The 16684-nt window shown below is 38.6% G+C and overlaps 2 protein-coding genes across 2 annotated transcripts; one reads left to right on the forward strand and one right to left on the reverse strand.

The window, feature by feature from the left end:
* Positions 1–14: 14 nt before the first annotated feature.
* Positions 15–2182, forward strand: rbm12ba (RNA binding motif protein 12Ba). The gene is made up of 2 exons (XM_062985857.1): positions 15–90; positions 514–2182. Exon 2 carries the CDS (start codon positions 532–534, stop codon positions 2038–2040), a length of 1509 nt encoding a protein of 502 aa, XP_062841927.1. The 5' UTR covers positions 15–90; positions 514–531; the 3' UTR covers positions 2041–2182.
* Positions 2183–4278: 2096 nt separating this feature from the next.
* si:ch211-197h24.6 (uncharacterized) lies at positions 4279–16573 on the reverse strand. The gene is made up of 13 exons (XM_062985600.1): positions 16474–16573; positions 16030–16078; positions 14055–14085; positions 11806–11883; positions 11572–11711; positions 11289–11414; positions 7812–7857; positions 7585–7650; positions 6879–6980; positions 6343–6539; positions 5913–6017; positions 5518–5785; positions 4279–4623 (listed from the first exon to the last, which is right to left on the reverse strand). Exons 2-13 carry the CDS (start codon positions 16075–16077, stop codon positions 4601–4603), a joined length of 1230 nt encoding a protein of 409 aa, XP_062841670.1. The 5' UTR covers position 16078; positions 16474–16573; the 3' UTR covers positions 4279–4600.
* Positions 16574–16684: the final 111 nt, after the last annotated feature.

Below are 16684 nucleotides of genomic sequence, written 5' to 3' on the forward strand. Positions count from 1 at the left end.
TCGCTGAAGTTGCAGCAATTCTGAAGCGGAATTTATTCAGAACAAAGCTTTCAAACTCATTTTAACCTCGTCTTTCTCGAAAAGTGAAAGGTAAGTATTTTTATAAACGACATTGCAGCGTTTTTCTCACCTTGGACAAACGTAAGTCTGAGGAAAAACGACCAGAGCTCGTGTTTTTTTTCTCCACGTGCTTGGCTGCAGTCAGATCAGATTGTACAATGGCATCCTCGCCTCACAGCAAGAAGGTCCTGGGTTCGATTCCCAGGTGGGGCGGTCCGGGTCCTTTCTGTGTGGAGTTTGCATGTTCTCCCCGTGTCTGCGTGGGTTTACTCCGGGTGCTCCGGTGTCCTCCCACAGTCCAAAGACATGCAAGTGAGGTGAATTGGAGATACAAAACTGTCCATGACTGTGTTTGATATAACCTTGTAAAACATGACGTTAAAATCCTAATAAACAAACAAACAATGGCATCCACAGCATTAAATCTCATTTTTTGTTTTATCTCATCTTTAGCAGGTACAACGACCAGCTATGTTTGTAGTTCTTCGTCTTCAGGGTCTAAATATCGAAGCAGGTCCCGAGGACATACGCACATTATTTCATGGCTTACAAATCATCAAAGGAGGAGTACACATCACCGGTGGCAAGACTGGCGAAGCTTTCATTATATTTCTCACCGAGAGAGATGGCCGCCTAGCTATGCAGAAATCTGGAAGCTTACTCAAAGGATCACCGGTTACACTTCAGATCAGCAGCTTTGATGAGTTTAAGCAAAAAATGAAAGTTGGAATTCAAAAGTCGAAACGGAAACGCCCCAGTGTTGAAAGTGAGCATGCTGCTCAAACCCCAACCACAGAACTTTGCACTGCGTTGCTGCTCGGTGCGGTGGCTGCCATCCAAAGTCTACAGTCGAACAACCCAGTCAGTCAGTGCCAGTCACCCCCAGTCAAGCTGCCTAATTCACCAAAGAAAATAAATCAACTCGTGGACCAACAAGCATCCCAAGTACGGAAAGATCCAGTCAGGCTACAAGATGAGGAGAGTCAGAAAGGACCAAGCAATTCCCATTCCAAGCGGGGTTACCTTCGCCTGTATGGACTCCCAAGCACAGTCACCGAACTCGAAGTCCGCCAGTTTCTTGCAGGATTTTCAGTGGAGGATGTCGTAGTGAATGCCTTTCACGGTCAGGACCGGTGTTGTCTAGTCGAGATGACTAGTTTTGAGGAAGCTGAGAAAGCTAAGCGTGCAAACAGGAGCTTCAAAGACTGTCCAGTTGAGGTCAGACTGGCACATGAGAGGATGTGGACAAACGCCAGAGAAGGACGTGAAAATTCTCCATGTTCATCAGTCGTTGGGCAGAAGAGAATCTCTCCTGGTAGACAACCTCCACATTCCCCAGTCAAAAGACACCGGTCACTTTCAGGATCTCCAAAACGCTGTAGGTCTGAATCTCCGTTTGGTACAGAGTACTGCGTCATGGTGAAGAACCTTCCTACACACATTACAAAAACTGAAATAAAAGAGCTGTTTTCATGTCCTACCATTCCACACCAAAAAGTCTTACATCTTCTAAACAAGTGGAAACAACGAACATCCACCGCATTTATAATATTTACACATCCAGAAGAATACGCCTCTGCTATGAACATGAACGGAAGCCGTTTTAACTCACAAATTATTGAAGTCTCATCCATTACCAAAGATAAAATGAAAGACTTGATACACCATAACAGATTTACAGAACCATCAACGTCAGCTTGCTCTGGTCTGTCCTGTATTTACGCCAGAAATTTTCCTGCTGACGTAAAGAGAGCTGATGTGAAGGGCTTTTTCTGCATGTATGACATCTGCGAGAACGACATCGAACTGCTTAAAGATAAAAATGGGAATGGAATTGGGGAGGCAGTTATACAGTTTGGAAGTGAGGAGCGTGCTAGAAAGGCTTGTGGTCTACGTGGAGAACTGTTCATGGGAGAACAAATTCTGCTTACATGCATTTCACCACAGCAAATGAAAGATGCCTTAAATAAACCTCAGTGAGCTTGTTCTTCACAACCTCTGATCTTCTCGTCATTCAATTTTTTAAGCATTAATCAGAAATCAAGGACCTGTAAATAAGACTTATAAAATACTGATGTTTCAGTATTATTTACATGTAAATGTATTGTACATAATTCATAAATTCCTGTCATGGATGCAATAAATTGCCTGACTTGTACAAATATTCCAATTTTCTACCTGAACCTTTTGTAGAAATACTATAAAAAGGTGATTTACTTGTAAATACAGTTTAACAGTGAAACGTTTTTTTTTTTTTTTTTACATTTAACAGTATTATCTGATTGTTTGACAATAACCAAAATTATGTCAACATACACTATATGGCCCAAAGTGAGGACACCTGATTATTAACTTGTTAGACAAAATATTCCAAAACCATGGGGAATATTGTGGAGTTGAGCTTTAAGATTTTTTACTGTTTGTGAAAGGCTTTCTGCATGATTCTGTGGAAATTTGGGCACAAAAAGCATTGGGTAGGGTAGACATTGATGTTAGATGAAAGGCCCTGGCTTTGCAATCAACCCAAATGTGCTCAGAGAAGTTAAGATCAGGGCTCTGTAATACTACAAGTTCCTTACCATAAAACTAACATAATGGAACTTGCTTTGGGGTAGCTATCAAATGGAAATACACTACAGATGGTTATAACATTAAAAGTCTTATTGTTAAATATTAAAATATGAGATGGCTTTAAGCTTTATCACCATTAAGCTAAAGGGCTAAATATTCTAAAATAAAATTGCAATGGGTTCGAATTTCACCCACAGTTGCTAACATTTAATATGTAATATTCATTGTGTGGACCATTTACATATAGTCTTGTGAGGCTTATTGACTTTCTTTTAGCAGAAGTTGGCATCTGGAGAAGGTCACTTAAAATGTTGGCTATGGTCAGTTGAAATCAAGAATGTTTAAAACTAAAGTGCATAAAAAACAAAGTAAAGAAGCCAAATCTTGAAATGTAATGTATTGAAAAAGTTACTGTTTGGTTTAGTTAAGTTTTTTGTATATTGTAGTAGTTTATTGCATCCTTTCTCTTAACATTTACCTCCAATGCATTGCTATTTACTTTTATGTTCTGTACAATTTCTTTAACATTCCTGTTGAATATTATAAATGGACACCTTTGCGATTACATTTTGCAGTGGATAGAAACGTTGCTATCCGCTATCACTTCGTGTGTGCAGCGGAGCCCAGTGCTGATGATGCCAGAGGAGCAGGTGGAAAGAACTGATAAGGATTGCCCCCCTTCAAGGAGTTATAAAACAGACAGCAGTACCAGCATGATGAGACTCGATGTGTTTAAGAGAAAAAAACAAGTTTGTTGTGATATTAAAGTGAGTTTAAAAACATCACTGGTGGACTTGCATGTTTTGCCGCTGTGCTAGCTGAGCGCTCCTGAAGTTATGTTCTTTTGCATATTAAAGTATGTATTTTAAAGTATTCAGACCCCTTGGCTTTTTTGCACTCTATCAAATCTCGATCAGATTAAATAATGAATGTCTGTGAAGTGTGATCTACAATCTTTTCATAAATGTTTAATGGGACTTTGACTGGACCACTCAAGGACATTAGAGACATGCTCTTACACCACTCCAGTGTTTTGCCTGAGGATGAAAGGTGAACTGTCACTTGGGTTTGTGTTCTCTATATTTTCTTGAAGGATGTTCCTATATTTGACTGCATTTATCCTGTCACTCAATTCCTTACTTCCTTTTTGTCCCTGTTATATAAATAACTTTTCAAGCTCTTTTGTGTGTGTTGGGTTTTCTTATCTCTATGACCTGCTTGTAGTGCTTGGATTTCATGACTTGGTTTTCTTCCTAACAATCCAGTGTTAATTGTGAACTCAATTAACTCCAAATCAACTCTAATTGCAACATGTAGATTCCAGTTAAATTCTAAACACATCTGACCACAGCAAAGGATCAGAATACTTTTGTAAAGGTTTTAGTTTTATACTAAAATACAATACATTTTTGAAAACTCTCAAAAACAACTTTCACTTGGTCACTATGGGTGATGAGTATAACTGATTGGTAAAAAATAAAACTGATTTCCATTCAAATGTCATAGGAATTCCAAAACTGCCATTCCAAACTGTGTATGTATGTAAACTTTAAATGTAATTATTAAATATTCACTACCTCAAGAAACAGGATTTGCCTAAAGTTGTAACAATTGAAATACTGCCACCTCCAGTCAAAACGATGAAGCCAAATTCACCTTTTTATTAAAATCACTTTACAAAAGTCTTTAAATTGCCTTTAAAGGCACACTACAAGCTTCAAGATTACTGAACATTTTACTTAAGTCAGAACAATCCTGCATATACTAAATGAACAGTACGTCTGCATGTTCTGTAGCACTGACAACATTATGAACACAAGCCAATCTATTCTACATTATTTAGTTATAACATAAAAGATTAAATTCACAAACATTGTACTGAAAAGTACAGTAAAACATTTGCCAGAAAAACAAAGACACTGGATGGGATTATATGTAAAACATAAACTGCTGTCATCACATGATCATCTTAATTGTAGAATCTTGAGGGACCTAAGGGAAAGACAAAAGGCAGAAATTATAAACTGGGGCATTTTAAAAACACAGGGAGTACCAGCAATCAACCACTTTTTTGCTATTTAATACATGTCCAGTGCATTTACTTCAAATGTGTTTAACAAAAATATATTTATAAACATATAAATAATTCTGTCAATTTTGTTTATGATTACATTACATACAGTTTAGATAGTGTTGCTCCAAATAAAACATTTTCTCTTTTGAAATATTATACAAATTGCAATTGGTCTCTTTATAAACGGTTAAGATACTACACTGGTGATCAGATGTCAACTGGTTCAAGCCCCACTGCTGCTTGGCTCCTAAGCAAGAACCTTAACCCTAAATTGCTTGGAATGCTTGGTCACAATTGTTAAGTCGCTTCAGATAAAATCCATAAATGTAAATTCTGCAAATTAGCAGTCTACATTCCTGAAGTTTTTAGTGAAAGAATTATTACATTATATTTTAAGATAAAACAGGTTCATAGTTCTAGCAAACACCACAAATCTTCATAGTTCTAGCAATCATCACAAATTTATAAGCAAAATGGATCAAACAAGTTTGACTTCTCTCCCTCCATTACTAGACAGGTAATGAGTAGATTTTACCTTCTAATATTTAATTTATACAAACAATCAAATAGCTAACTGCATAAGCATTGTTTGTTTGTTTATTAATGTCATGTTTTACACTTTGGTTACATTCATGACAGGAACAATAGTTACTCATTACACAAGATTCATCAGTTCTCAAGATTATATTGAACACTGTCATGGACAATTTTGTATCTCCAATTTACTTTACTTGCACTTTACAGTGCTACTCACTTAGCCACCGTGCCGCCCCGCATAAGCATTGTCAGTAATGTTTGTACTTATGTAGCACCTGGCATGTTGCTGGAGAGTCGGTCGTTGGAGAAACGGTTGCTGGAGAGTCGGTCGCTGGAGAAACGGTTGCTGGAGAGTCGGTCGCTGGAGAAACGGTTGCTGGAGAGTTGGTCGTTGGAGAAACGGTCACTGGAAAGTCGGTCATTGGAGAAACGGTCACTGGAAAATCGGTCATTGGAGAAACTGTCAATGGAGTTCAAGGGAAGACAGGAAGAGTAGTTCATATTGCTTAGGGAGCTTGATGGGGTAGTACTCTTAACATTTCCCTGAAAAAAAAATTCATTAAGATGTCAAAAGAAGTGCACTACTGCTCTGCACAGCAGTTAATTTTACCACATAGGTAATAAATGTTGGTAATGTATGTCATCTTTATATCCCTGTAGTGTTTCTTACAGAAGAGATACTCCTGAGGCGGTATTCCATCAAGACGTCTGTGAGTTTCTGTGTGATCTTCAGCACGATCTGGGCGTCGTCCTCACACTCAATGCGAAATGTATCCTAGGAATAAACCAAACAGAATAAATGTAATTTCTGATTGCCACGTCAAACTGCTGGTTCATTTTAGCTGCTTAACAAAACAATGTGTGGAATAAACCATTCAAAACAATCACCTCAAGCTTTCTAAACATTTTCAAACACTTCTAAAACAGAGGTCACTATTTTAATACCAATTGTTCTGGAAATAGGACGTTTAACTATCGCAATCGGGTGTCAAAATACTTTGTCATAATAATACATACATATATACGTACATATATACATACACATTCAAATATATATAAACAAAACTAAAGAATTTATAAATTTATAAAAAGACAGCTACCAGGTATGTGAGAAGCGTAGAAAGCGTGCTTTTGGATTCCGAGTCTTTCCGCCCCATAATTCTACTGCTGCTGCTGTTCAGTGGAAGATCATCAGGGTATAGTCCACCCATGCCCTCGTTTCGTGGACCTATCCCAAATCCATCTGAGCCCATGCTCATGGATCTGCTGTTGGGAAAAAGTGGCATGTTGTCTGGGCCTAGCACAGAAAGAACATAGCATGTCATTAGTTTAATTCATGAGAGAAACCAAATGTTACATTTTACTTTGCATCTTGTCAGAATAACCATGGGCCTCCTGGGGAAATCCTAATATATGCTTCTGCATCAGTAACACATTTACTGTCATTCATGCATAATGTACATTTTGAGATGCTTTAGTGGTTTACAAATATTTCTAATAAATTGACCAGTAATTGTTTAAGTTGTTATACAGTCAGTCATAAATTAACTAAATCGATTGCTGTCCTCTGTATACAAGTCTGTATCAAAACATCTAACAAACATCAGTATACACAGTGTATTTAGAAGTACATTACCACTAAAGCGAGCAGAGCCGGACAGTCCATCAGACATCATGCCACCTCGTAATGGAAACTCCGGAAACAGGGGTTCTGGAAAACCACCACCAAATAATCCACCTAATAAAATATGAGAAAATTTAGATTTTCAAAATTATTTCATTAAGGCTTCTTAATGCCTAGTGCTCACTACACAATTCTAGCATTAACTTCTACTTGGTGTGAGCTTACAGTTATGTGTTAAAAATTCAGTGAAGTCGCATAGTGCAAGTTCCACTAAGTGTGCACTAATCGGTGGAAAAACATCAGGGAAAAAAGTAAAATATGGATCTTAGTTAAGGAAGTTAATACAATGCCTGTACAATATGATACAGCCACTAAAATTTGCTATTCAAATTCTGATTCAGTCTAAACTTGTTTAACAGAGTTCCTTCACATCAAACTTTACAGACAAGGCTTTATTTATAACTGCTGTCACAAGGTTAAGAGTATACCATGCATTTTGAAGAATTAATTTAATTTTCATACACCTGTTAGCAATAGGCATGAGAGGTGGATTTTAAGTCAATAATCCAGAGGAATGTCCACATACTTTTGACTATAATGTACCCAAGTAAACCGATAAGGCATTCCTGTCACGAAATATATCTAATTTGTTCTGACAGATGTAGTGTGAGAATGTCTGTTGCAGTCAACTGTGTAGTGCACCTTATTAAGAACTAACCTGCGAGACGACCTCTAGGAAGCAGAGCTCCTGGGCCTAGTCCAGACACACTGGGCCGTGCAGACTCTAAGAAACATACAAAATTAGGCATACAGAACACAGTGGGACAGAGGGTGAACATATTGCTCTCAGAATAACTGTGCTATTCTGAACCAGTTACAAAAATGCAAAAATACAGCGTTGAAAAACAAAACAAAACAAACATCAAGTTTCAAGGCAACACTTACTCATATTCTGAAAGGCGATGACTTCACCAGGTTCCTTAATGACAATCTGAAATAAAAACAGGTTACTGGGCATTAGGTACAATCCAACTTCTGCATCATCTCTAAGCTGACAAGAGTTTATTTTGAACTCAGCTTTAGACAAAGAAAATTCTTAGATGGCAGTAAGACCCTCTAATTTCTCTTCATGTGCGCTACCTCTCTTAAGATCTAAACTACCATGCACATCCCACCAGCACACAACACTGTCAATATTAGGTTTGTCTAAAGTAGTAGATTCATGTCTGTATTTACTGTTTTTTTTTCCAACTGTGGAATAAATTCAATAAATGTTTGTTAAAACCTTTGGCCTGTTTTATCACTTTATAAGGCATGTATGAAGCCAAATTATCAAGAATTCCAAACCTTTATTTAAAAACTAGTCAATAATTATTACAAATCAATTAAAAATTAAATATTATGAATTTAATAGCTTTGTTAATGTTTTTTCATTGGCTGTTTTAATTGCTAATTAAGATTCCAATTACCTGCATAATTATATATATACAGGGGTTGGACAAAATAACTGAAACACCTGTCATTTTAGTGTGGGAGGTTTCATGGCTAAATTGGACCAGTCTGGTGGCCAATCTTCATTAATTGCACATTGCACCAGTAAGAGCAGAGTGTGAAGGTTCAATTAGCAGGGTAAGAGCACAGTTTTGCTCAAAATATTGCAATGCACACAACATTATGGGTGACATACCAGAGTTCAAAAGAGGACAAATTGTTGGTGCACGTCTTGCTGGCGCATCTGTGACCAAGACAGCAAGTCTTTGTGATGTATCAAGAGCCACGGTATCCAGGGTAATGTCAGCATACCACCAAGAAGGACAAACCACATCCAACAGGATTAACTGTGGACGCAAGAGGAAGCTGTCTGAAAGGGATGTTCGGGTGCTAACCCGGATCGTATCCAAAAAACATAAAACCACGGCTGCCCAAATCACGGCAGAATTAAATGTGCACCTCGACTCTCCTGTTTCCACCAGAACTGTCCGTCGGGAACTCCACAGGGTCGATATACACGGCCGGGCTGCTATAGCCAAACCTTTGGTCACTCGTGCCAATGCCAAACGTCGGTTTCAATTGTGCAAGGAGCGCAAATCTTGGGCTGTGGACAATGTGAAACATGTATTGTTCTCTGATGAGTCCACCTTTACTGTTTTCCCCACATCCGGGAGAGTTACGGTGTGGAGAAGCCCCAAAGAAGCGTTCCACCCAGACTGTTGCATGCCCAGAGTGAAGCATGGGGGTGGATCAGTGATGGTTTGGGCTGCCATATCATGGCATTCCCTTGGCCCAACACTTGTGCTAGATGGGCGCGTCACTGCCAAGGACTACCGAACCATTCTGGAGGACCATGTGCATCCAATGGCGGTGCCGTGTATCAGGATGACAATGCACCAATACACACAGCAAGACTGGTGAAAGATTGGTTTGATGAACATGAAAGTGAAGTTGAACATCTCCCATGGCCTGCACAGTCACCAGATCTAAATATTATTGAGCCACTTTGGAGTGTTTTGGAGAAGCGAGTCAGGAAACGTTTTCCTCCACCAGCATCACGTAGTGACCTGGCCACTATTCTGCAAGAAGAATGGCTTAAAATCCCTCTGACCACTGTGCAGGACTTGTATACAGTGCCTTGCAAAAGTATTCAGCCCCCTTGAACTTTTCAACCTTTTGCCACATTTCAGGCTTCAAACATAACGATATGAAATTGTAATTTTTTGTGAAGAATCAACAACAAGTGGGACACAATCGTGAAGTAGAACGAAATTTATTGGATATTTTAAACTTTTTTTAGAAATAAAAAACTAAAAAGTGGGGCGTGCAATATTATTCAGCCCCTTTACTTTCAGTGCAGCAAACTCACTCCAGAAGTTCAGTGAGGATCTCTGAATGATCCAATGTTGACCTAAATGACTGATGGTGATAAATAGAATCCACCTGTGTGTAATCAAGTCTCCGTATAAATGCACCTGCTCTGTGATAGTCTCAGAGTTCTGTTTAAAGCGCAGAGAGCATCATGAAGACCAAGGAACACACCAGGCAGGTCCGAGATACTGTTGTGGAGAAGTTTAAAGCCGGATTTGGATACAAAAAGATTTCCCAAGCTTTAAACATCTCAAGGAGCACTGTGCAAGCGATCATATTGAAATGAAGGGAGTATCAGACCACTGCAAATCTACCAAGACCCGGCCGTCCCTCTAAACTTTCAGCTCAAACAAGGAGAAGACTGATCAGGGATGCAGCCAAGAGGCCCATGATCACTCTGAATGAACTGCAGAGATCTACAGCTGAGGTGGGAGACTCTGTCCATAGGACAACAATCAGTCGTACACTGCACAAATCTGGCCTTTATGGAAGAGTGGCAAGAAGAAAGCCATTTCTCAAAGATATCTATAAAAAGTCACCTGGGAGACACACCAAACATGTGGAAGAAGGTGCTCTGGTCAGATGAAACCAAAATCGAACTTTTTGGCCACAATGCAAAACGTTATGTTTGGCGTAAAAGCAACACAGCTCATCACCCTGAACACACAATCCCCACTGTCAAACATGGTGGTGGCAGCATCATGGTTTGGGCCTGCTTTTCTTCAGCAGGGACAGGGAAGATGGTTAAAATTGATGGGAAGATGGATGGAGCCAAATACAGGACCATTCTGGAAGAAAACCTGTTGCAGTCTGCAAAAGACCTGAGACTGGGACGGAGATTTATCTTCCAACAAGACAATGATCCAAAACATAAAGCAAAATCTACAATGGAATGGTTCACAAATAAACGTATCCAGGTGTTAGAATGGCCAAGTCAAAGTCCAGACCTGAATCCCATCGAGAATCTGTGGAAAGAGCTGAAAACTGCTGTTCACAAACGCTCTCCATCCAACCTCACTGAGCTCGAGCTGTTTTGCAAGGAAGAATGGGCAAAAATTTCTGTCTCTCGATGTGCAAAACTAATAGAGACATACCCCAAGCGACTTGCAGCTGTAATCGCAGCAAAAGGTGGCGCTACAAAGTATTAACGCAAGGGGGCTGAATAATATTGCACGCCCCACTTTTCAGTTTTTTATTTCTAAAAAAAGTTTAAAATATCCAATAAATTTCGTTCCACTTCACGATTGTGTCCCACTTGTTGTTGATTCTTCACAAAAAATTACAATTTCATATCGTTATGTTTGAAGCCTGAAATGTGGCAAAAGGTTGAAAAGTTCAAGGGGGCTGAATACTTTTGCAAGGCACTGTATGTCATTTCCAAGACGAATTGACGCTGTATTGGCCACAAAAGGAGGCCCTACACCATACTAATAAATTATTGTGGTCTAAAACCAGGTGTTTCAGTTATTTTGTCCAACCCCTGTAATTATAATAAGATTTTTTTTACTTTACAGTTTTTACTCATGTAGTTGATTTTAAGCTCTAAGTGGTGTGTCTTACCCTGATTTGGCCTCTGCCTTCAGTTTTCTCCACCTCAGCAGCTGACGATCTGATTGCACTCCTGATGGCTGGATCTTTAGTTGCCTCCTCCTCTTCATGAGGCACTTTGTCAGCATGAGAATGCTTCTGTTTTATCAATAATAAAAACTGTTTGAATTCAACTGCAGTTAATGTTTAGGACATAATTCTTTCCTGGTAAAAAGTCTGTGATGCACCACAATTGGTTTTCTTTCATCTTTAATCAGAAAAACAAATGTTTATACCACTCATTAAAAAATCTTACCATGTATCTAAAGTTGTGCTTCCATCCAGTGATATGAGCAGCCATCTCGTTCTGTAGCTTTGCCACCTTACACAGTTTACATTGATAATGAGGGGGTACTGACTTTGTGGGGCTGCGATACTCCCAAACAAACTTCAGGCCTGCACGTGCACACACAAGCCCACACACACACAGTTTTTAATACAGGTATTTCCATGAAATAATTACATTACATAATAAATATTTAAGACATACCAATAACTGGGTCTGTGACCATTTTCAGCCGCTTGGTCAGGGAGGGTATGGTCTGAATGGTTCCATTTCTGGTGAACACTGATCAGAGTTGCATACATTAATACAGCATGGTATAAAAGAAGCCTCAACGTAGTGGTTTTCAATAGTTTTACCAACAGGGTTTTGATCATAAAGATTAAATCTGCCTGGGTCATAGATAAATTCATGTTTATTACTAATGGTCTGTAGTACAAAAGTGTAGGGTACTTTCCATGCATCATGGGCTACCATCCACACTGGCAGCAGGAATATGCAAGTGTCTTTTATTTTTAGTAATAGCTACAAATGTAAAATGTCATTAAAACATTTTTAAATTATGATTGTGGAGGACAAGCCCCAAATTGTCTTACAACCTTGACCCTCCTTTATGACAAAGGGCATCAGATTCCAGTGTGGCGTACTGAAAAAAAAAGCCACACTGCTGGTAACAGCAGGGCCTACACTCCAGGTCTTCAAATCCTAGGCTGGGTTCACAAATACAGAAGGTGCATGGCATTACATGAACCTAGCCAATAAAAAGACACAAATCAGTGCACCCTTAGTGCCAGTCCCAAGCCTGGATAAATAGGAGGGCTGCACCAGAAAATGGGCCATCCCCATTCTCACTAAGAATACAGGAGTTGTGTGGCTATTTAACCTTCTTCCACTGGTCTGACATCTAGTTCCAAAGCCTGTGTGCATTGTAGGTGCTTTTGCTAGTGGACAGAAGTTGGCATCTGACAGGAATGCACAGCCCAATACACAGAAGGCTTTGATTTAATGTGTGTTGCAACACAATCAACTCATTAAAAGTGTTAATTGTCTTTTTTTGAGACACAGTAGCCATACCAGTCACCATAGCCTTCATGTCTTCTGGCATCAATAAGCTTTGGATGCCAAACAACCTGTCTGCTGTTTGTGGCTTGTCCCATCTCAGACCACTATTGATGGACACTCACCATGATTGCCTGTAAGCACCACTTGCTGTTATAGAGATTCTTTAATTCAGTCATCTGGCTATAGCAATATGGTCCTTATCAAAGTCAACCACGTATTTAAGCTGCCCATGTCTGCTGTGCACTAAGATTAATGTGCACTACACATAACTACCAACAGACCAACAATGGCATGCACGCACATTTTTAGGGATTGTCCTTATATTTTGGCTGACTGGTCACACCAGAATCAAAAATATGAAAAAGCTGTGTTAAAATAAATGAGCCACATTTGGAAATTGAGTGCTGAACAACACAGGAAATTGAAGCCGATCACCACACAACCAATAGCCCCACACTCCTCATGGTTCAAGACACCAATCTGACACCAGACTAATGGACTTACTTAATTCAGAATAAATCCTGATAAAGTCCATTGGACAAAATACAAGGTGCACAAACAAATCAAAATAGGCAGCTGAGGGGTTTAGGCCAACCAGAAAATGCAGATGACCAAAAAGAATGACAAACCCTTCATGCTATGAAAAGCACAAAGTAAAGTCATCTAAAATCTGATGACTCAAACTTTTTACATTCAAGTAGAACCTAGTCATCAGACATTTTAATAAACTTTGTCCAATTTGAATGATCTTTCTTGCAATATACATTCATCACAGTAATTTTTAAAATCATAGGTGACCAACCAATGACTTATCAGATCACCTAAACACTACAGAATAAAAGTTAAAAAAAAAAATTAAATAGAGGATGTACAGCCAACTGAACATAAACTGTTTAAACTGGCTTCAATCAAGATAATTCTAGGCATCTCCTTCTCATCTTAAACTGTTGTCAAAGGAAATGGAACAGTAAACAGGCATTTACAAAAGTTAAAAAGTCAAGTCAAAAGGATCCAACGCTGAACACACTGGTCAATCTTTATTTGAACATAAACAAAAAAAAAAAAATCAGGTCCCCCTTTGCTGCAGAACTAAATGCCATTTACAAACCAGCTGCATTATAAACCATAATGCAGCTGAGCTAGACTAGAAAATAAGTCTCTAATGTAATTCAAGCTAATATTATACATATAATATTAGCTTATACAACCATGTCCAAATACATGTTTTACACAAAGAGCTAAATCACATCACAGCTAAAAGAGCTGTGTGTGAATATTACACTGAAAACTTAAGCTTTGAAGACCCCAGACATGGCACATGGTGTTTACATCCCCATAGCCAGAGAATGCTGAAGGTCAATAGAACAGAACTGGGTTCCAGGTACAGGACTTACCTATGTCCGCACTGTGAGCTTGCTGCTTTTTCTGTCATAGATGACAAGTAAACCCATCGGAAAGAGAGAGATAAAGAGGGGTTAGAAAATAGAATCGCATACGAGGTGGGGAATGATACCCCAGCCCCTGTGGTCCATCCTCCTCTTCGTTTCTCTCCATGAGTACAGGCTGCAGTCTGTATGAAGAGTCTGTGTTTTGAGACACCAAAGGGGCTCTGACACACTTTCAACTAGTCACAGACCTGACCTGGAAGAGCTGTAACCAGCTGTTCCTTAGTACAACATGGGAATGATTCAGACACACCTAACAATACAGTGCTGAACGACTAATTAAAAGAGCGAGGAAGAACACTGCCCAGTGCATGAAGTAACTTTAACATGAAGTTAGTGGTACAGTACCCTGGTGTGTAAATATAAACACACAATGGTAAAATTTACAGGATACTGACCGAAGATGCAGGACTATGCTGCACACTACAGTTTAATAAAGTGTGATTAAACAACATTTGTTTAGGCCATTAAATGGCATATTAAAATTATTTAATAAAAGCACTACTTATTATGCATTTTTGCTACAGATTAATCAAACTACAGATTAATAGCCAACCATATGAATAAACTTAAACTTATAGTATAGCTGTAAACTGTCACTGGCTATAATAAAAAAAAGCACTGGGGCAGTCATAACACAAACCCACAGTATAAAATATCAGGGAATCAGACCAATAAATGTCACTACAAGAGGAAGGATGACCAATATATGGTCAACAATATCTTGAACATGTATTACTGATCTGTTTGTAATGCACACAGCACTGACTTGAGCCTTTCAGCTCATCTTGGTGCATAGTGAAAAAGACATGGCATAAAGCTCAGTTTTAAAAAGTGACAATTCTAAACATTTGTGAACCACTGCCAACAAAAAAAAAGACTTTTGTAATCACTTGAGTCTCTTCAGTCTCTTGTAATCACCTTTTGTTTCTTTTGTTCAAAATTAAGTTTTTCTACCTTCCATTTTACTGTCTTGATTTTTACCTTTATTCTCTCTTTTTATTCCTATTAGCCCATTTATTCCTAATTTGTTCTTTCTTTCCTTTTACCTCTTACCGTTGCTCCTTGCTTTTCAATCTTCTTTCTTTAAAAGTATGTTTAGATTTTTAATGCAAGCTTTACATTTACACTTTTGTTTTCCCCATTAATCAGATGATTTTTCCAGCTGTCACCTTCCCTTGATCCATTTTTTGTATGTTTCTCCATTCTTCCTCCTTTGTTCACTTCTTTATTAGTTCTTCTTTCTTGCCTGCAATCCTTGCTTCACCCACTTCTTTTTGCTATCTAGCTTTAATCTGATCTTCATTCTTTCAAGCTTTTTATGTTTTTTTCCCCTTTACACATCCTTTGTGTCTTGATTCATCCACTACACGTTTGGACTTGTATTTACATCCTGTTTTTTATTTCTCTCCTTCCTTGCTACTACTAAGGGCCAGTGATAGCTCAGTGGTTAAGGTACTGGACTAGTAAACAGAAGGTTGCCGGTTCAAGCCCCGCCATCACCAAGTTGCCACTGTTGGGTCCCTGAGCAAGGCCCTTAACCCTCAATTGCTCATTGTGTAAGTCGCTTTGGATAAAAGCGTCTGCTAAATGCTGAAAATGTAAATGTACTCTTATCCACGTCATTCAGTTTTTGACTTAATTGTTTTATATTCACAGCTCCTTCTGTTTCACTTCTTTGTTTAATTTTTTCTGTTTTTAATCCACACTTTCTTCCTACAATTTCTTTAATTTTTAATGCCAGTTTTGTGTAAGCTCTTTATTTACCTGATGAAAAGCTAATCTAGTTATGTCGAGTTAGCTAGCAACATCGCCATAATCTTGTAAACACCGGCTGTGTACCAAATCACATACTAGTGTACCAGATACTACCTCAATTTAGTACACGACCGATTATATTATTATTTCCCACCAAATGACCTACCTTGCCGGTGTTCTTCTTTTTCTGGAAAGTTTGTTTTTGTGCCTCCATTCTGTAAGAAAACCAAATAATACGAAAAAATATGTATTTTTAAAACCACATATACAACAAAAAAAGAGAGCTAATGTTTGCTAACTAGCAAGAGGAGGAATATGCTAGTGCAACAACATACGAACTAGCTTCGTCATATTTTATCGGCAGTATGGACATATTTACAAAAATAAAACACTGCTTTGTAACGGTTTATACCAAGCGTTATGTTAAAATACAATAAACATGATCACAACAGCGTGGTTATTTGGTTTGGACTTAATAATATCGAGTGAGTGTTAGCCGCGCTAGCTTTGTCAATGCTACATTCAACCACATAAAGAAATAGCTTGTTTCTAAACTAACGACCACCTTTACTGTCACCTTCATTATTCAGTGTTTATATACAGCACTTACCTCAGCTTACTACACAACAAAACGACAATTCCTCAACAATAAGACAAAACCTGTGTACAGCTCGTTCGTATTTTAAATCCTTACTCTCGGGTAAAGCACAATTACTTCCTACCGGCTTCAAAATCAAAGTCCAGTCGCTGCTGGTCTCCCTCCTCCGGTAAAGCGTAATGGTGGGCGGATCGATCCAAATATCGATATTATCGATACCAAC

Source organism: Trichomycterus rosablanca, chromosome 23 (genome assembly GCF_030014385.1).
Source record: "Trichomycterus rosablanca isolate fTriRos1 chromosome 23, fTriRos1.hap1, whole genome shotgun sequence".
In the NCBI taxonomy this organism is placed as follows: domain Eukaryota; kingdom Metazoa; phylum Chordata; class Actinopteri; order Siluriformes; family Trichomycteridae; genus Trichomycterus; species Trichomycterus rosablanca.

What these genes read in the sequence shown, in the direction of transcription:
- rbm12ba (XM_062985857.1), top strand. Translation starts at nt 532, where the DNA reads ATGTTTGTAGTTCTTCGTCTTCAGGGTCTAAATATCGAAGCAGGTCCC.
- si:ch211-197h24.6 (XM_062985600.1), bottom strand. Translation starts at nt 16,077, where the DNA reads ATGGAGGCACAAAAACAAACTTTCCAGAAAAAGAAGAACACCGGCAAG. An exon ending in AGCTCACAGTGCGGACATAG is followed by an intron (nt 11,884 to 14,054) that starts GTAAGTCCTGTA and finishes AACTCTGATCAG; the next exon opens with TGTTCACCAGAAATGGAACC. An exon ending in AGCACAACTTTAGATACATG is followed by an intron (nt 11,415 to 11,571) that starts GTAAGATTTTTT and finishes TTGATAAAACAG; the next exon opens with AAGCATTCTCATGCTGACAA.